The sequence below is a fragment of the Struthio camelus genome, chromosome 8 (genome assembly GCF_040807025.1).
Source record: "Struthio camelus isolate bStrCam1 chromosome 8, bStrCam1.hap1, whole genome shotgun sequence".
Classification (NCBI taxonomy): Eukaryota; Metazoa; Chordata; class Aves; order Struthioniformes; family Struthionidae; genus Struthio; species Struthio camelus.
In genome coordinates this window covers 7798386-7824837 of record NC_090949.1, presented here as the reverse complement: position 1 = coordinate 7824837, position 26452 = coordinate 7798386, and the positions used below count along the sequence as shown (strand labels likewise).

General features: G+C 52.3%; 1 protein-coding gene across 3 annotated transcripts in view; it reads right to left on the bottom strand.

The window, feature by feature from the left end:
* PBX1 (PBX homeobox 1) overlaps nt 1-13583 on the bottom strand; it is a 157443-nt gene extending 143860 nt beyond the window's left edge. Inside the window, exons 1-2 of one of the 3 annotated variants that reach the window (XM_068951866.1) lie at nt 12920-13583; nt 10164-10237 (exon numbers count right to left, since the gene is read on the bottom strand). In XM_068951866.1, coding sequence (XP_068807967.1) covers nt 10164-10237; nt 12920-13110 — 265 coding nt within the window. In that variant the 5' untranslated portion in view covers nt 13111-13583. The remainder of the gene's footprint in view (nt 1-10163; nt 10238-12919) is intronic. The other 2 variants (XM_068951865.1, XM_068951867.1) reach the window with 2 other exon arrangements.
* Nucleotides 13584-26452: the final 12869 nt, after the last annotated feature.

Below are 26452 nucleotides of genomic sequence, written 5' to 3'. Positions count from 1 at the left end.
TCCTGCATTAAGTGCAAGGGAAGAAGCAGTCTACTAAGAGCTTGCTGAGCAAAGCGCTTCAGACTGCTTCGTTTCACATAACCCAACGCGTAAATCAAGGAATCGCGCCTCGGATTTTTCTCCATTAGCAAAGTATACTGTAACTCCCCTTCCCACCACCGATTGCTGATCAACACTTCACATCTGCTGACCAGATCTAACAGCCAGGATTTTCCGGGGGAATAACACATTCACAGAAAACACCATTCCTGCCACCTGCTTCCCCCCGCCCACGCACAACTTCGCTGGGGGCAGGCACGCGGCAGGCTCCCCAGCCGCAGCAGGCAAACGCGTGACCAAACCCAGCAGCCCCAAGACGAGGCTGGACAAATTCGCGGCAGAAATAGACGCGCCCCTTCTCAAAGCAGAGGGTATTTAAGCCCTTCAAAACACCACCTCCATGACAGTGGTGGAGGATTTCCCAGTGCCCGCAACTTTCTGCGCAAGACCAAACGCCTTGCCAAAAGAGACCCGTTGAGCAGAAAGCACGAGCTTCATGCAAGAAGTGCTGGGTGAGGTTGCGCGCCCGGTGCTGGGGAGTCCGAACCAATTACTGTTAACAGCTCCCAACTCCACTCTTTACGCTTGTGGACTGACCCTTTCACCCGGAGATTTTCAAATGTACCATTTAAATCTAAAATTTAAAAAAAAAAAAAAACCACACAGAAAAAAAAAGAAAAAAAAAAGGACTACGTTAAGATATTTGCAATATTTTACAGTCCGAGACTACTCAGGTTAAAAGCTGAATTCACAGCTTATGCCTCCGGGTGGACAGGTCTCCAGGTTTAACCAGCGAGCTCTAGGTATTGCATCGTCCTCAACGTTTCACCAGAGAATCGCTGCACGTGAAAAGAGAAGGACGCGTGTAAACAAGCAAACGTACACCCACAAGCAGCTTGGGTTTTGAAACATTAATGCTGAAATTAGAAAGGCACGTTTCGGAGAGTTATAGGCAGATTCGCTTTCATTTTGGCTCCAGCCTTGTAAATATCAAATGTCAAAGGAAACAGCCACACTGAATGAAGGGGGGGGGGGGGGGGGAGGAAAGAAATCCTGCGCCGCGTCAACATGCACAGGATCGGGACCGCGGCAGTTAGGAAACAAGCAAAGAACAATGAACACTGAGCAACTGGAACGGTATTTTTGCCGGTTAACCTGCCACTGCTAATTTTGCTAATCGACATCACTTTGGAATTTGAAAATGTTATCCAACCAGGAGAGAAACTTGATTTTCCTCTTCTAACAACAAGGACAGGCAGGCCAGCCAGGCTAGGCCAAACGCTTTGTTACAAAGCGCTGCACGTGCAACGACTAAAAAGGGGACGTAAAAAGCGATGAACTGAGTTTCTGAGCGCGGGCTTGGACAAAACACAAAACGCAGCCGACGGCAGCAAAGACAGGCTGATGCCACTCGCGAAGCCAAGGCGGCTCATTTCGCGTCAGTGCTGAAGTAAAACGGCACGGTCATCATTTTAAATCATTGTGACTCCTCACAGCACTGGCTGTTCCGGGGCTTTCAATTTATCAGTATATATTAAAAAAAAAAAGGGGGGGGGGCAGCCCTGCTGCTCAGGGATATCTGCTTCAAGCTATCCTGGGTACGGCTTCTCCTACATATAAAAGACGGGCCCGCAGAACACGCGGAGCGGGGAGACAACGTGCTTCTTTGGGAAGGCGTCGGAGGGGATTTCTATTATCTGCTTTGGCGAGTTCCCCAAAAACGCTGAGAAGCGACGACGAGACAAACTGCTCTTCAGCCCGCGGCTGGCAGAGACCTGGAGACCGGCAGCTCGGCAAAGCGGCTTCCTCCAGCAGCGATGCCCTCCGCGGGGCTGCCCCGTGCCGCTGCCGCCTCACGTTTGCCGCCAGGAAAAGGAGCCCGTAAAGCAAAATCTGTATTCAGAGGTTTTCCCAGCAAAACGATTGCCTGGATTCTGCCCTTCGTTCCCCGGCTCTGTTCACCAGGCCTGAAGAAAGCTATTAAGGGCTGGGGAAGAGAGATTAGCAAGCGCTGACGGGAGAGCGGGCGGCGAGCGGAGGAAAGGCGACTGCAGCGAGCAAAGCGAGAGACCCAGATTTAAAAACGCGGCTCAGAGACGAGAGCTGCCCGGGAAGCTGCAGGATCCCCTCTCCCCGAGCCCGTTTGCTGAGGGACGTCCCCGAAAGAGTTAATCCCAAATCCCAAAACCCACCGGCACGCAGGAGAGCGGAAAAAAACCCTCCAAGGGACATGGCCGCCCTAAGAGCCGAGCCGAGCCGGGCCGCCCGTGCACCAGGCGCCGTGCCCGCGGCTGGCAGCGCCGCGGGGCGAGACTGGTATGTTTTAAAGCAAGCAGGAGATGTGCAGACTCGTGCGCTCAGGCAGACAAGAGCGGGCACCCAGCACCTGGAGGCAGGGGTGGGGAGAGGGGCTTTCCCGGCACATCCCCTTCGAAGGCTAAATCGGCTGCGGGACCGCGTGTCTCAGGATCACAGCGCTCTGGCTTAAAAAAAAAAAAGAGAAATCCAGGGGCAGGGCTCAAGAGCACAAAGCCAAGAGAGTAGCTCTTCAGTGCCTTTTTTAGTTGACACTAGAGTAAGGCAATTGCAGCCCAAACTCACTCCCCGACACCATGAGAAAGCAGCACGGTGTCTCCCCCCACCCCGTGCCTCTCGGCTCCCAAATTCCTTCCCGACCCTGCTCCCGGCCTGACGACTGCACGCTTTAACGTATTCAGCCCACAGCCTCCCCCGGCCGTGGCTTTCTGTAATTTATACCTATGCTGCCCGCCACCTTGTGTTATTTAAGTCAGCAGATTGCTGGCTGCGGTAACTGGGGATGCAACGCCTCCGAGACGCGCAGCGCAGGACTCGGCGCGAGCCGACCGCCCGGCCCTCCAAACCACCGGTTTTGGTTTCAAACGCGGTTCCAAGCAGGCGCTCCCCGAAGGCGACACTAACAGAGAAGGGATTTCACTGGAAAAACCTCCGATCTCTCCGCCGCCGGAGCGTGCCGGGGAAGCGACGGCCTGCAGAGAACCACAGGGGCGCCCGCGATCACCCAAACAGCCAAAACACACACACGTGCCTGCAGACTGGGCTGCAGCCGAGGTTATTATTATAGTGGCACCTCACGCAGCCTGGCAGCGTTGTCACGCGCCGCTCCGGACCGGCAGTCAGGAGGTCGGATACTGCTCAGGAGCAGCTTCACCCGCCGCTGGGGGCTCCTGCCGGTCCGGCCCAGCCGCGGGAGTTTCTGCGGGTACGTTTGAGGAAAGCTAAGGACACGGACTGACGCCGGGAAGAGCCTGGGTTTATTAGATTAGGGACGGCCCCATGCAAATAGGGCCATATTGATCTGGTCTGCAAACACCTGGCTGGGAATAAAAGCAGCCCCTGAGTATACAGAAGCTGCTATAGATTATTAACCAGACCCACTGCTGTAAATCACATTAGCTCCTTCAAAACCCCAACCCAGGACTGCAGTCCCCTTGCGCGAGGTGCTGTACACGCAGCAGAGCATACATCCCTGCCGCGCAAGGCAGCGTTGCTTCTCCCCGCCGGGCACCCTCAAGCACAAGGATTCAGCCTGTCTCAGCATCAGCCCAGAAGCGCGGAGGCTGCCCAGAGACGCCCTGCAGCGGGGTCTCGCCGCCAGGCGCCGAGCTGGGGCTACGCGCACCCCTTCCCTCCGCAGTTAACGTCCCAGACCAATGCAAAGCACGCACAGCGTGAGGAGAATGAAACGTGGTGTTCAGAAAACTGCATTGGGAATGAGAGGCAGGAGAAAACCAAAAAGGGTTGAGAAAAAAAAAATACACACACACACACATATATGTATATATGTATTACTGCTCTTGAAGCAAATCCACCCCTTGCTCCCACTGGGTGCTAGGGAAGAGTTATATTTCACACCGGTTGCAAACGTTGCCCTCGTGCACAGAGCACAGGGCAAAGAGCACAGCCTCTCCTGCATCCCAAAGCACCCGAACTCCTCCGAAGCGAAGGAAGGAAAAAAGATAATAGTAAAAGGCTTTGCAGCAAGATTTGCAGAAGATCGCAAAATCCTCTGCAGAGCTTCGTTAACCGAGGACGCGGCCGTTCCAGGATCGAAGGAGGAAGCGGGAAACGAGGTGCTGAGCCAAAGGCAGAGAAGGCATCCCAGATGTCTCCGCTCCCCTCTCCGACGTCCCCGGCTCCGATTCAGCAGGAGCGCCAACAAGCAGCACAGTCTAGTGCATCTCATGGCAAATAAAACCATTTACATTTAAAACAGCACCCTGCTCCCCTCAAGAATCGCTGCATGCAGTAATTTCCCTGCCAGAAGAAAGAAACACGATGAAATTGCCTCCGAGTTTCTCTCGCTTTCTGTTTACAAGCGCTGCCCTCAAACGCGGGGCCTGCGCGCGGCGAGCAGGAGCCCGCTAACAGGAATAAATCTCACGTTTGCGAGCGTTTACAAGAGCTTCGCTCGCAGACAGCCAGCGCTTGCAGCGGGGAAATCCCTCCGCAGGTCTCAAATAAGGCAACTCGAGCCGTTTCCCCCTAGAGAAACGTAGGCCTGAAAGATCTTCCGACCTTCTCGCTTGCAGCTCTGAGGCCCAACCACCACCGCGTCTCCTTCCCCGGGCTCGTCCACGGCGCTTTGGCTGCGGCCAAGGCCGTTGGCAGGGAAGGGGAGCCGGAGCGGAGAGAAAGCCGGGGTCGGGGCGGCGAGGCCGGGCACGGAGCTGCGGGCAGCGACCCTCCGCTCTCCGGGACCGTTCATTCGCCGCCGGACACCCACGGAAAAGCAGACCTGGAAAGGAAGAAGCAAACGGATCCGCGCTCTCGCTCCCCGAATCGCACTGAGGAGCGGTAACACGGCGCCTGGGCCGGGCCTGGTTTCGCCACGGCCGCGCTGCAAGGCCCGAGGGGGAGGAGGTGAGAGAAAAGGCCTGCTGGCAGCCCTGCGCCTTCCACCTCCTCCCCTCGTGAATTGCAGGAGGCCAATTTTGATTAAACTAATTAAGCCTGCTCCGCTCAAAGAGCTCCAACCACACGCTACCAGGGGAGAGGAAGAAAACACAAAAATCAAAAACAGAAAGAATTAAAGAAAAAAGAAGAAGAGGAGGAAATCTCCCTGCAAACACGCTCCTCGGCAAAGCCCCGCCGGGCAACGCCGCGTGGGAGCAGAAGAGCGCAGAGGCAGGACCCGCCGCAGGTTTACGGGTCCGACCCAGAAGAGCCGGCCGCCGAATAGGCAAGGCCCCTCGGGGGGCCGGCCGTCCTCCCCGCCAGGGCGGCGGGTTCGTCCCCTCCCGGGCAGGCCCCAGGCTTTGCTCTCCGCTGGCCACAGCGTAAGCCCCGGCCCGGCCACCCTCCGCGTCGCCCAGCCTCTCGAGAGCTCGTGCTCCCTTCCCTGAAGGGCTTTCTGGAAGCAATTTAATCGCCAGCTGCAGAGAGGATCCCGACGGGAATTTTTCCGCTCTCCCTTTGAACGCAGCCAGGCCAGGGACCCGGCGGACCCCAAACCAGGCCCGCCCTTCCAGGGCAACGTCCACCGCGAGCCTTCCTCCTCGGCCGAGGGCAGGGGGGAGAGCAGCGGGGCTGAGGACGGAGCCCCCCGAAACGCTGGCGGGGCGGCGGCGAGCGGGACAGAGCGGAGCGCAGAGGCCGGACCCTGACCCTCCAGGCCTGCGACCGGAGCACGGTTTTCGGAAAGAGCAGGATTAAGCCTTAGGTGCAGCACGGCATTGCAATTCAAATCGGGGCGTTGAAGCCTCCTCAGCACCTTGGGAAACCTCAGTGGAAGCGCGTAATAAGAAAGCGAGGGCAAGGGTTTCAGCCGCCCCAGGCAGGAGCGGAGCCAAGCGGCCGGCCAGCCAGGGAAAGCAAAACTTCGGGAGAGGGGCCTCGGGCAGGAGAAGACATCCCACCCCTACAGCCACACTCCGCACCGCAGAAAACACCCAGCTGCGTGCGCAGCTCGCCTGCCCCCTCTCCCCCCTCTCCGTAGAGTTTGGGGTTGGTTTTTTTTTGGGGGGGGGGGAGGAGGAAGAAGGGGAGAGAAACGAGGGAGGGAGAAAGAAAGAAACCCCATAACGTAATTGCTATATTAAAAAGAAACGGCAGGCAAGGATAAGGGAGGGAGAAAGAAAGAAACCCCATAACGTAATTGCTATATTAAAAAGAAACGGCAGGCAAGGATAATAAGAGAGGTGTCAGAAGTGAAATACAGTAACAGACATTTAAAAAAAAAAGACTACAGTTCTGTGATGGGGGTGTTAATTGAACACAGAGCTGGAGAGAACAAAGGGGTGTTAAAGGAAGAAAAGGGGGGGGGGGGGAAAATCCTACCTCCTCCAAAGATCTGATCTGAGTTAAGTTTGGTGAAGATAATGCACAGGGAAAGGTAGCTAAGAGGCACCTTATATAGCTATTATGTTCTAAAATTAAAAAACACACACACACAAACCCATTATTCAACAACAACTGCACGGCTAATCAGTGCTGTCTATAAATATTCCACTTAGTAAATTTTATCCGTTGGAGGTATGTACGTTTTCCTTTTAAACCCGAATTACTTTGACACAGGCGGGTGAGGGGGTAAGAAAATAAAATGGGGGCATCCGAAATAAAAAGCCGGCGGCTTTTCGAGAAGCAGGATTCGCCCGGGGCCGCCCTCACCTCCCCCAAAAGAGCGGGCAGAAAGTGAAACGGCACGGAAAGGAGGAGGAATCAGATTAAACGGTCGTATATCCTGCGCGCGCCCTCTCCCCTCGCGCCGCCGATCCCCTCCGCGCCGAGCGGGCGCTCGGGAACAGCTCGCAGCTCGGGGAGACGCTGCTGCGTTTTGACAGCAGATGTTTCCCAGTTTGCCATCCGAGGACCCGGCGTCTGCGTACGCCTTGCCCGATCCCTCTGCTCAGCTATTCCGCTCAGGCAGAGACCAGCGAACCCCACCTTCACACTTTTTTTTTTCTTTTAATAAATCAGCAATCCGATTTCCGATTTCCGTTCCTATTGACGGCGGAATCAATTGTATTTAGGACAACAATGCCTCCGATTTCCATAATTATTATTTCCAAAAAGCCAGCCAGCCATTTGAAGGCAGTCCTGCCCCTCCGCTTGCAACAAAGCAACCAACAGCAAGTGAAACCGCACCAAATGAACGCAGACAACTTACATGTATATTTAAGCAGCAATTTTTTCCTACGCGCTCCCACTTGGATCAAATCTCTCAACTTTTATTACTTTTAAACAGACATCACCCCGGAAGAGACAACCTCCAGGCTGCGGACAAAAAGACAACCGGCAGACTCCAACAACAGAGCTTCTCTAAACAAAACGCCTATAAATCCTTTAAAATAACTGAAGAGAGTCTGTGTGCAAAAGGGAACTCTCCGGCCAGTAAAGACGACCTCTTTTTCTAACAACTTTATGGACACTTTGGGTTTGCTGAGACAAGGTTAACGCTATGAAATATTAGCCATAACGTTGCAAGAGACGGTGGTAAAGTCTCCATAAGGCTCTGGAGTCACTTAAATCAGGCAGTGGGTAACGGCATGCACGTCTCCGCACGGCGTAACGCCGGGGAGGACGGGGGAAGAGGTACGCGCGCGCTTTCAGACACCCACCAGCGGCCACAAACAAGCACCAGGATTTCAGACAGCGGCAGCGTACGCGACACCCCTCCATATACACACACACACACGCTAAAATATAGGAGTTCAAATGAGAAGTGGGAAGAGAGATAAGTTGCCTCAACTTTCACCCCTGCCCACCCGCGCAGACCCTCCGAGACCACAAGCAAACAGAAGAAAGCAGTAACCTCATCCCCCTCCTCCTCCAAACAAACAAACAAAAAAAAAAAAAAATCAAGGCCACCTTCCTTCTAGTCTTGGGCCCAGAAAGCAGCAATTAAAAAAAATAAACAAACAAAAATCTGGCCCTTTGCTTGCTTACAAAGCGTGACTTTTAGGGATGCAGATGCGGGGGGGAAGGGGAGGAGGCCTTCCAACTTGCAAAGCAAAATAATTCACCATAAGCATAGCAGCAGGTAGATAAACAGTGCTCCTAAAGCCCATCTCAACTGAACCTCTTCAGAGACCTCTCTACAGCAGCCTTGAATCCAAATAACCCAGGCACGGCAAATAAAATTGAAAAAAAAAAAAAAAAGTAAGATAGCCCTGGTCCACACCTCAATACCCTTTATGTTCATACTTCAGCCTACCATCTCTCTGGATGTTACTCCGGAGACGGGAGTTAGCACGCCCAGCCGCGGTGGGTGCGCACACCTCCCGGCTTCGCCCAGCTCCCCGCCACCCTGCAGCACCCCCAGGCAGGAGGGCGCCCGGCTCCTGCACCAGGCTCAGTCCTGGCGGATTCCCCATCCCGTAACTTCGCGACTGCATCGACAGCAAAGCTGGGCCGGGATGGAGCAGATACCCGGCCAAGCAGTCCTACCGCACGGGCAACATATGCAGCATTACAAATGCACTGAGAGAAGAAGGGAAGATGAGCATTTTCCTTGGCTAGCAGAAAATAAAAGAAGATAGAGGGAGGAGGGAAAGGAACCGGATGGTCCCTTTCTCCCTCTTTTTTTTTTTTTGGGGGGGGGGGAGGAGGTAGGGGGGAAGCACAGAGAGAGACCTTAAAATCCCACAGAATTTATCTCTGTACGGTCTCCCCCACGTTACATCATATGAACTCTATACAGGTTCCCATACAGAGTCCATTACGTTATATTATGGAAAGTACATAATGAACGACTTCTCAGTAAGGTCAGACACGGCAGCGCAGCCTTACGGACTTCAGAGAGCCGAATGCCATGGGTAGGTGCTTTGTCTAGGTTACAAGCTGTGCAAACAACATTTAACAAAGGGCCCCCTTAGTCATTTTATATATATTGCAAGAGTCAAGTAATTGTATTTTCAATCAGCTGCTCACACTATGAGGTTGTATATATATTTAAGGAGGAGGAAAAAAAACAACAAAAAAAAAAAGAGTAAGACTCAGATTCAGGTTTCCGAAAGCTGTTCCCCTTTTATGTGTAACTATCAATGTATATCAACTGGGTGCGCAATCATATTTATTGTCACTTTCATTCATGTCATGCCCTTGCTTATATGGTTTAGATATGAATTATTGACTGTTACAGTCCTTGTTGTAAAAGGGGGGGGGAGTCAAGTACTTTGCAGCCCGCTAAAACAAGGCAGCTGGATCAGCGCAGAGAAGCCCACCGACCGCCTCCGATCGGCTCAGAAAGGCAACAGCAGAGACAACCCCCCCCCTTCTGAATTTCCCTCCCCTCCCCATTTTTTCAAAGAGATTCCAACAAATAAATAAATAAGTGGTGCATGTTGCTAAATGTCCTTCCCTGAGCATCTGTTGTTTAAGATCACCCTTGATTGATGACTGCTATTTTTTAATTGTTGCTTTTAAAATTTAAATGCCCCCCTGGGATGTGTTATAAGTGTGTTAGTACATGGTAGGAGGTCTGGAAAGTGGGAAACGGCAGAACCGATGCTCTCATGTCATTAGCTTCTTTAGAAGCCCGAGAACACCCCACGTCATAAAACAACAGTACCCTAAAGTAACTAACCATCTAATATATTGCTTTCACTAAAGGCGACTGACAACTTGCTCTTACGTGAGCTAGCCTGAATGATTGGCAGGCATTTTAACCTTTCTTTAAAAAAAAAAAAAAGAAAAAAAAAGGTAAGAGACCTTCAGATTTACATAACTAGCAATAGCAGTAAAACTATACCATTTCATTTTGTTGCATTTTTTTTTAAAGCCTCTGTATTCAGATTTTTTTTTAATATACATACAGTGCCAAGTTTTAAAGAAGGAACTAGAGCAAGAGAGAAAATGTAAGGGCTTTGATTTTTTTCTTCCTCCCCCAAAAAGCAACAAACAAAAAGAAGCTATACAATGGAAATTAAACCACGATGTTTTCCCTTACAGACACAAACCACGTTATGCAAGTCCAACGCCAGAAGCATTATCCACTGGGTAGCTATTCCCCCCCACTTAAACAACAGCACACGCGCGGGGTAAGGGGGGGCTGGGGGGGAAGGCACAAACTTCGTTGCACGATAAATACCCTTAAAGAGCAGAAAGAAAAAAATAACGCAGAGTCAACAGCTTTGATTTCCTACCTGTTTTTTCTTTGATTTCGCACAAGACATTAAAAAGGGCTGGCTTCATCCTGTGGCAGTTTAAAGCATGTTTCCTGGAGAGAAAAAGAAACGAGGAGGGTGAGGTGAGGACGTCAGGACAGCCGGGGAGAACTTCCCAAACCCAGAGCCACCGGCGCGCGCCCCAGGCGGACGGGCCACGTTGGCCCGAGCGGCGCCCCGGGCCCGGCCGCGCTCGCCCCGCGAGGACGCGGGGGACGAGGCGGGCGAGCGCCGAGGCCGCCTGCCTCGCGGGGAACAGAGGAATTGTGCCAATTCAGAAACGGCCTGAAAACAGCATTTGCCACCAAGGGGCTTGCAGAGCCTCGCGGTCCAAGGCGGGCTACGCGCCGAGCCAAAGCCGGGGGCTTTGGGAAGCCGAGCTTGGTTTGACTCGCTTGTTCGAACACGGGCACGCACGGAGAGGGCTCCCTCCGTCTCCCACCTCCGATATTAAATTCGGCCATGTGCTTCCTTCAGTTCATCTGCAAGGCGGGGGGGGGGGGATGCCCCCCCTTTTCACAGGGCTGGAAACAGCCCCTGATTAGAGCTGTCAATTCTGGGAATTTCAGCGCCCAGCTCGGAGGACGGAAACGCACAGCCACAGGCACACGCGCGTCTGGAGGAAGAGCTGCATTTCCCCGCGCTCGTGCTACACCTCTCGCAGGCACCCAGCTTAGGGGCAGGTGTTAAAATTTAATTCTTTACAACTGGGACACCAAGCACGTTTAACAACGCAGCCAGATGCTTCTGGGGAAGGGGACAGTCCGACTCAATGTCTCTTGCTTTCGGTGGATGTTATTTAGGAGCTGGCCGTTCTTCCGTGGGTTTCGAGGAAAGAAGGGAGCTGCAGGGGGGAAAGGGGAGGGTTTTAATCTGATCGTTTTGAAACCCACCATGTGCCTGCTGAGGCAAAGAAACAGCATCTTTTTTTTTTTTTTTAAGCCATACGATCATTTTGCAGAGGGTCTAGCTGTATAAAGGGCTGCTCCTATCAGGCGCCACTTACGGCAATTCTGTTTACCAACCAAAATTACATGTGAAGACGATGTGAACATCTGGCAAACATTCACACTACTTACCCCACAACATGTTAAAGAGATTTATATGTGCACAGTGAAGCCTCTCAAAGGTATATACCCTGGTGGAACCACAGTGTCTCCTTATCAGCACACCCAGATGGGCACAGACACTTGGGTATAAACAAATCACGTACATAAGCTTTAGGGGCCCTCTTACAATTAATACCGGCACTTTGCATCTTCCCAAAACTTCACCAGCAAAAAAAAAAAAAAAAAAAAAAAGGCAGCAAAACCACCGTGCGATAGAGGGATGGATGCAGGAAACGTAAAGCCAAACATCACTGATAAATACTGCGCGTTTGGCAGCTCAAAAACAAAAGTGTGGAGGAAGCAGCTGAAATAGTCCAGCAAAGCAAAATCATAAAGCCTTCTTCTAGATCTGTTCTGGACTGGTTTTACTGATTTGATTAACTGCACTAAATTACTCACGCAGGAACACACAAAATTCCTGGCACTTTCAGGAGAAAGAGCCCTCGCTTCCCCCAGGCTGACCAGGGAGAGAGCGCAGTATTTCCTCCTCCTCCTAAGAGCTACTCTGTCCCTGCAAGAACACACAAGAATTAGTAAGCTCATCCCCATGAGCACCGTTTTCGGGAGCCGGGAGCTGCGCACCAGGCGGGAAGGCAGGGAGACGTGATGTAAACAGAGGTCTGGGGGCTGCTTCCAGCCCTCTGGAAGTTCTCGCAAAGGGAGTTGAGCGGGCTGCACGGTGCGTTTTTCCAGGAACAATGTATTCTAGCAATCTGTTCCAGTTCGGAGCATAAATGCCAGGGGGAACGACACCACACCTCACCGCTCGGCAGCGCAGAAGAAAATCCCAATGCACCCCAGAGCATTTGGGGCAACTTTTTTTTTTTTTTTTTGGAACTATGTCCTCAGTTTGGGGATTTTTTTTTTTTGCCCCCCCCCACCCCTAACTTTGGCTAGCGCCTTTGAAGGTGCGCGTCAGGCTTGCGCTCCTTGAAGCCACGGGCGGTTCGGGTGCCGGCTTTTGCAGCCTTTCTTCCTTAAACGCCTCTGCCTTTTTTTTTTTTTTTTTTTAAAGCCTCTACGTACGTCCTCCGAGCATAAAAACACGGCCTTAAAAATAACAACGCGGGGCCCCAAACGAGCATGGTTGGGAAAGGAAAAAAAAAAAAAAAGAAAGAAAGAAAGAAAAAGAAAAACCGCGTCCAAAGATGGAACAGCACTTCACGCGTTTTTCGGCGGCGTTCAAAACACATCGGTCTCCCCGCAAGCCCAGCACGGTTTTCCGCCCCCGCGGAGCCGGCGAGCTGCAAACCCGCAGGAAACTGGCCCAAAGTTGGGGGGGGGGGGGGGGGAGAAAAGAAAGGAAAAAAAAAAAAAGAAAGAAAAGCCCTCCTTTCCTTTCCCTCCCTCCCAAGTGGCCAATTTCTGGAAAAATAAGTCGTCGTCCCCCCCCCCCCCCCCCCGCGCCCTCCAGCCCGGCCTGTCCGTCCTGCCGGGAGCCGCCGCGGCTCCTCCGCAGGACAACAAAGACGGCGCCGGGGGCCGCGCAGGGCGCACAAAAGGCGGCGGCGGCCCCGGCCCCGGGCGGCCCCCGGGAAACTTCCCCGCCGCCGCCGCCGCCGCCCCGGCACCTGCCCCCGCGGGCAGGGCGCGCTGCCCCCCCCCCCCCCCCCCGGCGGCTCTCACCTGGCCTGCGCCTCGTCCAAACTCTGGTCCGTGATGGTCATGATCTGCTGTAAGATGTCTCCGATGTCCTGCTTCCTGCCGGCCTCCCCCTCCGCCCCGCCTGGTCCATCCTGCATGTGCTGGGACAGGCCCGGGTGGCCCGGCATCCCCACCCCGCTGTGCGTGTGCATCAGCCGCGGCTGGTCATCCATTTCCAGTCCCCGGCTCCCCTCGGCCGCCTCCCTGCCTGGCTCCCGGCGCGCCTGGGGCTGCGGCTGGGGCTCGCCGCCGCCGCGCTCGCTTTCTTTTCTTGCTCGCTTTCTTCTTCTTCTTCTTTCCTTCTCTTCCTTCTCCCCCCCCAACCGCCGCCCCCCCCCCCTCGCTTCTTCCTCAGCCTCTTCCTCTTTGCTTTTTATTTATCCTTCACGCTGGGCTTCCAGCTCCGCGGCGGGGAGGAAGAGGAGGAGGGAAAAATGGGAGAAAAAAAAAAAAAAGAGAGGAGCGAGAGAGAGAAAAGAAAGGGGGAAAAAAAATCCCTTTGGTTGCTGGAGGAGGGAGGGAGGGAGGGAGGGATGAAGGGAGGGAGAGAGGGAGGGGGTTCCGGGGAAGGGAGGGGAAACGGCGGCGACTCCAAAAGCAGGGCAGCTCAGCCCTGCCGCCCGGCAGCGGCGGCCGGGGGGCGGCCGGGCAGGCGGCGCCGGGCCGGGCCGGGGGGGGCAGCGGCAGCCGGGCCGCGGCGGCGGCGGGGCGGAGCGGAGCGGCCGCCGCGATGGCAGCGCCGAGCGCCCGGGGCCCGAGCGCCGCCGAGCCGGGCAGGCAGCGCGCACCGGGGGAGGGCTCCAAACTTTCCCTCCCCCGCCCCCCCGCCCGCCCACCCCAACCCTGCGGCCGGGCCGAACCGGGCTCGAGGCTCGCTCCTCTCCTCGGCTCCGCTCCGCGCCCGCCAGCGGGGCCTCCCCTCCGCCCCGGGCCTGCGCGCACCGGCTCCCCCCTCCCTCCCTCCCTCCCCTCCGGTGCTCGCCGCCTGCTTTTGTTCAGCTCCGGACTCCTCAAACTGGCACGGAGGAGCCCGAGGAGCAGGAAGGGAGGCGGGGGGCGGGGGGGGAAGGAAGGCCGGGGCCACCGCCGCTGCCGCCGCGGCTCCCCGCCCCCCCGGCGCCATTGGCGGCGGCGGCGGGAAGGGCGGCCCCGCCACGGCCGCGCCGCCCCCGCCGCGCCCGCCCGTCAATCTCCGGGTTCAGAGGTGGGCCGGGGCCGCGCCCCGCCCGCGCCTTAAAGCGGCCCCGGCCGCTGCTGCCGCTCCGCCCGCCGGGCTCCGCCGGCGGCGCCGCGGCCCTGCGCCTCCCCTCAGCGGCCTCCACGGCTCCCCGCCGCCGCCTCGGCTCCCCCCCCCCACCCCAGGAGGCCTCAGCCCCTCGCCTCCCCTCCGCCGCCCCACAGCTTCCCCTCCGCCGGCCTTCCCGCCTCCTCGGCCTCCCTTCGGCCCCGTCTCCCCTCAGCCAGCCGCCTCTGCCTTCCCCACCCCTGCCCGGTGAGGCGCGGGGCCTCTGCCCTCAGCCCACAGCGCTGCGGCCCCCAGGCCGCACCTTTGCCCCCCAGGCGCCAGCCGGGCTCCTTCCCTCTGGCCTCCGCTGCCGGCATTTCTTCACTGCGCCTTCTCTCTCTCCTTCCTCCTCCACTGACTGGGCTCCCGCACAGCCCCACGAGCGGGGCCTTTCCGGAGAGCCGGCTGTACCAGCGCACCCCGTCTCGCGCAGGCCGGCCGTGCCGCGTCCTGTGCGGGGAGCGGTGGGGACTGCCCTTAACGGAGAGGTTGAGGGGCTGGAGGGGGACGTTTGTCGGTTAAACCACAGTGGGTTTGTGGCCCCCAGGCTTGTTGCCGGGAGATCTCTGCCGGGGCTCTGTTTTGTCATCGATCCCTTTGCTCTCCTTCCACGGGAGGAAATGGGGTTGTGGTTTGCACGGTTTGGAGGAAGGAGCCCTGATTTGTCTGGAAATATTCACATGCCGAGGAGTTCCTCCAAGGCCTTCCAAAGAAGGTTGGGGAGGGATGAGGCAGACAAGCAAAACCCAGAAATGGAAGAGGGAGCCCCTGGGGATCCACCAGACTAGAAGATGGTGGTGTCAGATGTTTCCTCAACCCACACGCAGGCATCTTGTCTCCAACCATAGTGGGAGGAGTAGGCGTTCAGTGGCTGAGCAGGGACATGGGGACAAGGGGTGAGAACTAGGACAGGAGTAGGTGGGCGTTTGCTGGAGGAGCAGGACGCAGTGGGGTGAGGGTGGCTGGGCCAGGCAAGGGATATCCAGCTTCTCCTCACCTTCTTCCTCTGCTCTTCTTCCATGATCCACCACTCAGGTCCAGGGAAGAAAGGGCACCCACATATCGCTTATTTGGAGATATTCAAAAGCCATCTGGACACAATCCTATGCAATGTGCTCGAGGTGACCTTTCATGAGCAGAGGGGTTGGGCTAGTTGATCTCCAGAGGTCCCTTGCAACCCCAACGATTCTGTGATTCTGTGATTTATAGGCCTTCAGGGGGACGTCTGGGAGGAGGAGGAAGGTCAGGAAAGGCCACATCCCTTTGAAGCAAGCCCATCGATTTGCCATGTCCCTTACCCTTGAACACCAGCAGGACCCACACACCCACTACCACAACCACCACCACTGCTCCCAAGCTTGTTTTGGAGCCAGCGCTCTGCCCAACCAGTACGCCCTCTGAGCAGGGGAAGTTAGCAGAGGTCCTAAGGCCACGGTGACTGCCATTCAGATCTACATGGGTTGGTTACAGTGTCACAGCACTCAAGAAGTAAAGGACTTCTCCAGCCCCTTCCTGTGTTCCCCTGGATCTGAGACTGTCACCTGGCCAAAAAGACCTCTGTAGGCATTGGCAAGTGATGACCAGGGATGGCCTGAAGCTAAGGCTTGCCTGCAAACTTGTATTTTTAAGAAATAGAAAGTAGTTTTGGTGATCACAAGCATTTCCTGCTTGGAGGATGATTTCTTCAGATTGTCCCTTTCTCGGATCTGAGAGTTTCTAAGTTCCAGGTCCTTTGTAACGCAAGGGAAGAAAGGCCATGCCCTGTTCCTAATTGCAGCACAGGCTGAGGAAAGAGCCACCCAGTTCATTGGAAAGGAAAAATAAATAAATAAATAAATAAAGAAGCAATAGTTTTGCTTCCTCTCTTCTATTTTAATGAAACACTTTCCAATGTTTTAAGCAAAACATGACTTTTCATTTTGAAATTTCCTTTTGAACCATTAAAATGTTTTAAAGTGGTTGAAGCCAAAGTGAGATGTTTTGATTTTTGTCTCTGTGAAATGTTTCACTTAACACACGTTCTTTTTTTTCCCCTTGATTTGCCAAAATTTTCAAAGGTTTCTGTTTTCTCACCCCAAAAATATATCTATATATTTTTTACTTTTTTTGAAAGGGCCAAAAATGGGAGAAAATATCCATTATCTACATGGCTTCACAGGAAATGGAACTTAATCCAAGAAAAACGCATCAGCCAAGGGACTCCTCTCCGAAGTTCCAAACTTTCAGACACTTAGTCATCTCTTCACTCGCTTGCTCACACACCAAGTCTAGACATGTGTTGTCTAAAAATCTGGCAGGGACTGTCCCATCCCCAGAGGTCAGGACAGGGTCTTTCCTATTTGATCTTGAGCAGCTCCAAGGAGAGGAGCTGCAGCTGAGCTGAACACGGACTGCAGACTAGGGAGTGGTGTAGAGGGGAGGGACAGGCAGCGATGCCCCAGTGATGGCGGGGCCCACGGGATAGGGTGGCCTGCTGACCCCACAGACAAGTCCTTCCCCCCTTTCCCAAGTCACAATGCAATGCTTCTGGCTAATCAAGCCAATACCAGAGGACAGGAGCAGGAGGACACTACAGGTCAGCCAGCAGTGGTGGGGTATGAGGCATGCAAGGGGGCAAGTGCTGGAGATGAGCTGTCTGTGGGTCCAGGGTGGCCCCCCAGCGTTTCCCATGGAAAACGGAGAGTGACCCAGAAGGCGGTGAGTCCTACCACGAGGGAGGCTTTCCGGCAGGGGGCCCTTGGGGGAGCAATTGGGCAGGGCAGGAATGGCCAAGGCTCTGCCTCTGCTATCTACTGGAGTCTGTAAAATCCTTCTTGTTGGAGATAGCTAATCCTGGGCCTTTATAACGCCTCTCCTGAAAAAGCACGTTTCATTCCTCTGTCTCCTTCTGCCTTCCAAGTGCCTGAGATTGCAATAGGTATTACCCAAAATGTTCCCCATGGGAGCCGACACTGGACTCCCTTAAAACCCAAATACTGTCACCCCTCCTTCCCCACGATACAAGCAAACACTATGCTCTATTATCTCTACACTCACTAAATCTTTCTGAAATGAAGAATAAACATTTCCACCACACATAGTATAAGTGTATACGCCAAGCTGCATCGCTTCCTTTCCTCTGTGGTTATTATAAAGTGGTTTGTTTCAATGGTGAAGCAGATGGACGGATTCCAAGTCTGTCTTCCCCACTCCCTGTAAGTACGTCTAACGCTATCTTTGGTTGATCACAGATTCCTGAAGAAAATGTTTATGGGAGTCCCTTATTTAAAATCTTGGCTCCTTCTTAGCGTCATTCCTATTATTTATTAAATGAAAATCAAGCTGTTTTTAACGCATCATTACTGTGGCAAAGCGAAGCCCTCGAAAACGAAGGCCAAACGCGCTGTTTCTCTGAATGTCCATGAGCGTCTTCTCATAGGCTTGCGTCACTCATCCCAAGCGTGCAGTCATGGCCCCTGAGCGCTCGCGTCGTGACGGAACGGGAGCAAGTCCCCCGGCCTGCGGCTCCCTACACGTTTTCATTTTGGTGAAGGGAGGCCGAGTTCCACAGAATATTTTACTCTACTGTCCAAAATCTGAATGCCTGGAGATGGATTGTGTATAGATTGCATGCGACACTGGCAGAGCAGGACCTTATCTCCCACACTGCGCTTGGTCTGGGCCACCGCCACGACAGAGCACCTCTGCCTGCTGGGTGGCACATCCCATCCACAGACCTGTTCGCCCCTACGGCAGGGAACGGTACCCACATCACCTCTGTGGCACTGATCTCCTCCATTCACAGTGGCAGAATTCATTTTCTTCCTTGTTCTGCAATTTTCTCTAACGTATTCCATGGAAAAAACAAAACCCTTCCTCTTCCCCAGCCGGCCGCAACCATCACACAACGAGCTCCTTATGGATGGTCTCTCTTGGGCTGAAATGCAGCAGAGTTTAAACTCCTAATTGGTTTTCAGGGGAGATTCTTAAATATTCCTGGAAATGTGTTGCTTTTTTGAACTGAATGTTTATTTGTTGATTTAGTTATTAACCTTCTTGTTTACTCTTTTGGCTGGTGATAAAACAGAAGGTGTCAAAGGGAAGGGAAACGGACTCGGAATAATTTCCCCTGGTGGAGGACCCCAGTCCCCAGAAGCTACGGGAGTTTTCTCATCAATTTTAGTAGAGACATGACTTTTCACTCACGGTGTCAGGTCAAATCAATGTTCAAGTTTACGCAGGGTTTGTGTGTTAGACCTTAGCAAAGTACCTGGGTCTTCTGGAGTGCTCTTAATCTGTAGCTCTCAAAGCCCTTTCAGAAGGAGCTAAATATCATTATTCCCATTTAGTGGATGGGGAGAGAGGCATGAGAAGTGATTTGCTAGTGTACATCTAGCCACTCAGTGGGAGAGCCCGAAACAGATTCCCGGTCACCTCGTTCCCCATCTCATGTTCTGCCCTCTACATCACACTGACTTGGTATGGTAAGTGGTGTATTCGGTTAAGATATGCATGTTTTTGCATTGTTTTTAATACCTCCGTCTCACGATATTATTCCAAACAACCTTAATATGGATAAAATACTGGAACCGCGGGAGAGAGGATCAACTTCTTTTCACACAAAAATTTGTTGTGTCTAAAGTTGATGTCTGTTGCTTATTCAAATGCAAGTAACAAAATCCTTATCATCAGAAGTTTACCAAAAAGGAAAACTGCTTTTCCCGATAGCTGACATAAACATGTGAGTGCTACCAAACATATTTACATGTTTGAAATAGATGGTGTAATTACAATGAGTTATAGTCAATATTCAGTCTTTTCTCAGTTTAAATGCTACCTTCTGATACAGCACAACACATCCTTTAATTGTGATCACATGCTCTTTCTTAGAGACTTCTTCATTTTTTTTCCACAAAAATGTCTCTAATTGAAAAGAAAATGACGTTGTTTAAAATAAATTCTCTACCCTCCCAGAAATAAAAAAGTGACGACCCTTAAAGAATATCCTATTTCTGCATCTTCTACATTGTAGCAAGCCATTTACAAAATCATTTTGGACATTTTTCCAGACCCCAAATTTGAATTTCAGCAAGGAAATGCTGGTTTTGAAGACTGAAAAAATTCAACGTGGATTTTGAAAACAAGTCAGGTAAAAGCTATCAGAGGAGGTATCAACAAAAACAGTCATAGAGTTCTACAATAAAAGCAGATCCATTCTGGACCTAGCGAAAAAGGTCTTTTCCCTCTTTCAACCAATACCCTGCTGTTCCTTAAAGGATACAAAATAGCCATTAATTCCACTCTTACCTAGTGTATCTCCCATTCTGCACAGCGCTTTTTAAAGGGAAAGTCACATTAGAGAGGTAGGCATATGACTACACTCTATAGCTTCTCCACAAGATCTCACAAGTCAAGCAAACTGACGGTGGTGAAGAGACGGTCTCGTATGGGCTTACTTTTGTACTAAGCCTGTTTCCAGATGCTTTGCCAAGAAGGTGTATCTCTAGTCTTCTTGTACCAATGGATAAACGGAGGCACAAGAAAAGGAAAGGCTTTACCTCCGTGAAGCAGCAGCAAGAGCAGAGATTGGCCCCTAGACGTGATCGTGCAGTAGCTGCCTTGAACGCATCCTCTCTGAAAGAAGCCCTTGCTGCCCCATGTGAGCTATAAGTATCTAGAATGACTTTCTTCCTGCCTCAGATGGACACTCATGGTTTTGGGCTGTTTCCCCCCACAGCAGCTACCTCCAAGTGGTCTTTATGGAATTCATCTGCAGGCAGAAGCTGGTTTTCCTCTCATGAGCTTTCCACAGATGTCCGAGGCAGAGAAAGATTGCAAAGGAAGAGGCTCAATCTTGGGTTTCAGATTTCATCTGCATAAAAGAGGGGATAGGGCTACCCCAAAGACAGCCCCCACCACCCAGGATAGCCCCCTCTGAATCAAGGGATAGAGCAAAGCCCTTCTGCCCGCCCAAAATACCAGCAGCGAAGTTGGAGGGAAGTGTCCTCCCGCGTAAAGACCTCACACGAAGGAGGCTGTTGCTGCTGTCTGAGCTACAGCCCTACCGTCCCATGCATCTCTCAAGTTGGCCAACACCACAAAGCGCAGCTCCAGTGAGAAAAAGGGTCAGAGAAGCAGACTCTGGTCTCAATGGCTGTAAGCAAGCCAACAGCTCCAATTTGCTGACTCTCTTTCCGATAAAATTCCCCCCCTTGGCTTGTCCGCAGATTCTTCCAATCTCTCTAGCTGGGGCTTTGACCCAGTGTTCCTGCAGGCTTTCCTATTGTCAGCTATCCCATCCTTCCTACACGACTGCCAGAGTTGGACCATAGCCTTTCATTTCATTTTCATTTGGCTTCTTCCCCAACTTTCCATATTTGAGCACTTTGCTTATTATCAGTCTGGTCCCTCCTGTACTTTGCTCAGCTCCATTCTACTAATTGGTTCGAGCGTGGGCCTAGCATTCCCTAAAACAGAGTCACTTCCCCTCTCACGCGGTCACTGCCACGCATTTAACACCCTCTCGAGACTCCCGAAGCAGGAACGACAATTCCTTTCCAAAGGCACCGGGTGTCCTTGACTGAACAGATCTGCGACAGCGATCGATACAATCACTGATATATGATTGCATCCCATATTGGTTCTTCACAGCCCACGAAACACATCCCCTGGCAGACACCGAAGGTTGCAGGACAGATAGGTTTCACACCAGGACGTCCTGTCTATTGCTCTTACCAGTGGCTTTCCCAGTAATGTCTCTATATTTTGGTCCACCTGAAGAAGCACCAGTTCAAATAGCCAAACAACCTAAAACTGGGGTGTTCACTTTAATTACTATTTAGTCCTCATAGTTGTTGGGATTCTCATACAGTCAGCTGAAACAACAATATTAGCCGACCTTGCTGAGGACCTTGTTTTTCCAAGACATATGTAAGCCCCCTTTCTTGTGGCTCCCAGATTGTAAAGAGGTGTCAAAGCCGCCAGCCCCTCACTTGCGAGTAAAGAGGCAGTGCTGCAGAGATTCTAAACACAAATCACAGCAGCAGGCCATTTGCCCTCAGACTCGGTTACTGTTCACCAAGAACTTCCCTCTTCCTGGTTGACTGGGCAGGAAATCCACAGAGAAGACAAAACTCTCATCTAGAGCTGCTGTCAGGTTGCATATCATATCCCACCCCAAAAAAATTTAGGCGAGTTAAGCCCAGAAGAAAGAGAAACTATCAAAGGCTGCTTGTTCAGCGAGGTTACCTCTATATTCCAGCGGTGCCCAGTGACTGTGGCCCTGGGGAGCTGGAGGGGCCTGGGGGAGCTGGTTGCCTTCCCTAAGAGCAGGTACGTTCTCTTTGAGAGGAAAGGCCAGAAAGGATGGCCTGTGGCTCTCTCTGAACAAGAGCAAAGCCCACAAAGCAGCAAGCGTTCGGTTCCAGCATTCTCTCCCTGGACTGAAAACACCACCACTGCTCAGCTCAGCAACTGTCCCAGAGGGCAAGCCACAGCCCAGAAGCAGCTTCAGCCTTCCCGCCTTGCATTTAATGAGTGTAAACGTCAAGGTGTCCAAGGGATGGGGCTCTTCGAGAGAAGGCCAGAAAATATTTGCTGGGGTTTGGAGAGAGGATGAGGGAACCGTGGTTGTAGCAAGAAGGAAAACGAAAGGAGGACACACAAAACTCGGAAGGCTACTGGCGGCCTTAACGTACTGCTTTTCCCCCAGACTCAGACTAGAGAAGATCCCCAAAGGATGTAAATCAATAAACCTCCTCTAAAGCAGTACCAATTTACCCATAGTGCAGATCTGGCTTTCAGATTTTAGAGGCCCCAAATGGGTGTTTCAGCAAAGCCTGAATTTCAGGGCCCAGGCTAGGAAGACCCAACCAGGCCTGCATTTCCCTGGCCTCGAATAAAAGAGCTGAAGCTCCTCCTGCATTCCAGGCTGCTCAGCCCCTTCCTCCAGCTAATTGTTCTTTCCCCACTTGAGTAGTCTATTTCTGGAACAATGCAAGAATCACGGCAGAGAGAAAGATGGTGGCAGAGCCCAAGGAGGAGTAGGGAGGAGAAGCACCCTTCTGGGTCCCCACCATCCCTGTGGAACAGGCGGTGTCTGGCTCCAAGCAGCTGGATGGGGATAGAGTGGAAGGACAGAAATGAGAGCAACGTGCTGGGAAATACAGGCCTCCCTGAGCAGAGGTGAAAGGGAGGTGAGGCAAAGGAAGCTGCAGCCTTTTGGTTTTGCAGGGAAGGGGACGCAGGTATTTTATTGTCGACAACCCCCACAATTCAAATGACTGGCCCAGAGGTGGGCAGCAGATGCAAAGACAGCAAAAGGATGCATGCTTACCCAAAGGTGGCCTGTGCCTTTTGCTCAGAGGAAAACTGCAGCAAGCGTATAGGACAGTGCTTGCTGCATTAAACAACCCTCTAGGCCAGACCTCAGACTGCCTAGACTGCCAAGCCTTCAGCTCAGCATCCCACAGGTCTTCTGACTCCCAGCGAACCCCATCTCCCAGCGAACCCCATCTCCCAGCTCTGCTCCATCTCCCCTTGCAGCCTGCCCAACATTCCCTAGAAGGAACGGAGAATGCAAAGCATCCCACAGGGAAGCGTTCTCAACGCCCAGCCCTTTCTATTTCACCCTCTTCCTACCATTCAGCTGAGACAGAGCCAGGCTGAGAAGGGTCACCACATGGACCCCAAGGTTCACCGTAAAGCGGGGAGAGCAGTTCCCAGGGCTTGGGCCGGAGAGCAGGGGGATGACTCCATGTCAGTCCTGAAAAGTGTCCTGAAAGCCTGGTCGGCTTGCTGATCCTGTGACCTGAAAACAAGGCTCAGTTAGGGGCTGCTCAGAGCTAATAGCCCTGGTTATTTGCCCTAGCATTTGAGCTAACAGACTGGCTCAGCAGGCTCTCCAAGATTGCCAGATGGCAGGATGGCCAAGAAAGGGGACTCCTTCCATGCGTGCTCCTGGGCACATCTCGCCAGCTGCTGTTCCTCAGCAGTGCCATGTGGTTGAAGTCAAAGGCGTGAGCCTACAGAGACAGCAAAGGTAAAGCATCATGAGAAACAGCAACATACGTCCCTTTCATAACAGCACCTCCAGCCCTGCTGGCAAAAGAAAAATGGAGGCTTAGTCAGGTCGGGAGCACAAGGCAGACCACTGCAGGTAGCACTCTGTTTTATTCCTTGATCAGAGAAGCGTCATTTACCAGAACACATTGAGGCTATTTTCATAGCCCAGCAAAGCCACACAACATAGAGAGAATCAATGTCCAACCAGCGCTTGGCTGATGAACTACCGATGGACTGCAGACTGCAGGTAGAGCTTGCTGTGCCGCCGTCAGTCCCAGAGCAAAACCCCAGAAGAAAACAGCTCCTGGGCAGCTCCCCCTTCACAGCCCGTCCAGAAGAAGGCAGTGTGAGACATGATGTCCTCAGCAGCCTCTGCCACATCTTCACTGTAGGCAGCAGAGGGGCCTTCACTGTGCACTGCAATGGTCGCCTGTGAACGGACGGACACAAGCAATGCAGGAGAGCCCTTCACCAGGAACAAAGTTTGGTTCACAGCGGTGAAGACATGCCTGCATTTTGATGTCAAGTTATCAAAGTGAGTCATTTCAAAGACAGCAGCAAGTTGGAGCAAACCACCCCCCCCAAGTAGACATGGTTAGCTGACTCCATTCAGTCACAGGTTTCTCTCTACACCAGGAACCCAAGTGATCCCAGTGATATGAGAATGGCATTGCACTAGATTTACTCAGTGAAGCTGGGATTAGACTCTAACCCTAGCTCTTACACAGCTCTTTTATCATCTCCCCTCACCGCTACTTAGCTCCAAACCTAAGTGCTGCAATACCTAAATACCATCAAATAAATTGCCTCAAAAGAAACAAAACACGCATTTTTACAGTCCTGAGCCAGAGCCCGGTTCGCATGCTTCATGATGAAAGGAGTTATTTAGGCTGCATAAACCACTTACATTAAAAAGGCAAATATCATTATTTCCTGCTTTTTCTTTGGAACCCAGTGCAGTTGAGCAAGAATTCATAACGCAGTGTTAGAGGTGTCCCTTAAAACAAGGAACCAACGTCCCACAGTCCATCTAGGAACATGGGTTTCACGCTCACAAGGGTAGAAGATTCGTCTTGTTTTGATGCTACAATTGCAGAAGATTTCTGATCAGTGGATCTGGAAGGAAAAATCTCTAGTGGGACACAAGAATCCCTTCATGACAGACAAAAGACAAAAGCAAATTTCTAAATCTTCCCGTGAGGTAAGTGTTTCTGGTGTCAGCATGCCTTCCTGCTTACTCTAACATCCTTCCCCCACCTAAACGGCAATGAACTGTGGTGTCTGTTGCACATACATGCACACACAAATCACACATGCCCTTTCTGGCCTGTTTGAGGCACAGCTTCCCAAGCTGTACAATGTGCAAAGTGAAATCACCTGAATAGTGTCGCTTTAAAAGCTACGGAAGTGCAGAGAGCAGCACCAGCAGCAGTCAATAGCAATTTCCACCGCTGGGTCGATACCATCTGATGGCTGTGTAGCTGTAAAGATTGTTTCACACACATATCAGGAGGTGGGCAGGGGCAGGAAAAGAGGAATTGGTTTTAATGATTGCAGGATTCAAAGTACTCCCCGGCTCCCTCTCCCTCTTTCACGAGAAATACACACACAAAGAGTCAGAAATCAAATTTCCAGCCCTGTCAGTTCCTATCACACCAGCTTCCCCAGGCTGGACTCCTTCCCAGTTTGCCAGGGAAGCTTCTCCTAATCCTTTGAGAAGTGCATTACCGAGAGACAGATTTGCAGCCTGTGTCCAAACATCCCCACGGTTTCAGGTCATTAGCTCCACTGGTTTCGACACAGAGCTACAGCAAAAGTGCAGTGCTCAGGTTCAAACCCAAAGGTCTGTAGTTGAGGGTAATTTGCACTATTTTAGCTCCCCAGACAAGATCAGGATATCGCTGTGCTGGACGCCGCACAGGCAGGGAATAGCAGACAAGCACAAACTAAACGCATAAAGGAGGGAGGGTCCCATTTTGCAGAGAAAAATGTGTGAATGGCTATAGCCTAAGAGTAATAGCACACTGCTTCTATTGCCTCAAAAAGTGCTTTTCAGTTAGCACTTTTTGTGCTAACGGCCGTGCCTTGCCCAATGTTACGAGCATCACCGTGGGGAGAAGCAGGCCAGTCCGTTGGGCTGGGCTCCCGGGCTGGCCTTGCCTGCGCTCATGGGCTCCCTCAGACATGCTGAAATGCCACTGCCTCTGTTCCCCTTGCAGCGTCTCTCTAGCCTGTGTGCCTCCTGCCTGGACAGGGACTCTTTCTTACAGAGTTTCACTGGGTAGAGCTCTCGTTTCTGCTAGGGAAACCTTTCAATTACTCCCGTAGTAACTACAACCCAAGACTGTCTACTTTATAGAGAAGAAAATTAAGAATATTCATTTAATTATTTGCCTTCTAATTCGTTTGTTGACATCTAAATGCATATCTTTCCCCCACCATCATGTAAATAAGCAAGACAATTTTGAAAGGAGTTGAGCTAAGGGTCAGCCTCTCTGCTGGCCCTCAGCATCTGGGTGCCAAGAGGTGGGCAGAGCTAGCCATCTTTAAGCATCCGTCCTTGAAAACTGAGGCTAAGCAGCAACTTCCCAGTTCATCAAGTTGTGCCGGATGTACGCAAGGACACAACCTACCTCTTCTGGTTCTTACATTATTTCCTAAAACACAAGACACCACTGTCTCCCACACCCACCATAGAATATTTTATCAATACCATCAGTTAGGCCTTTTCTGGTTAGTGAGAAGTAAGTGCACTAACCATAGTGACAGGCTACCAACAGGCCTTTTTTTCACCTTGAAGGATTCCAGGAGAACTTGTGCACATGTAACACATGCATGCCCACACACACAGCCTTCCCTCTTCTTCCCCCAGCCCCTAAGAAATCAACCCCTGCAGCTGCAGCTTTTTTACAAATACGTACAGATCTCAGCACATGACCACCTGGTTGATTCCTTTGTGGAAGGGAAAGGACTGTGCACGCGTGTGCATACACCCAGCATATCCATAGTATTTAGAAACATGCTCCCAGGTAAAGATACCTCCCAACCTCCAAAGTCCTTTTAGAAGCAGACGTCGCAGACAGCAGTACCCACACCTTGAAGCCTGGAAATGGTGAACGAGATCAGGCCTCACTGAAAGGGCTGAAGAAACTTAGGGAGGCAAGTTGCACTTAGTAGAGCTTGCTGAA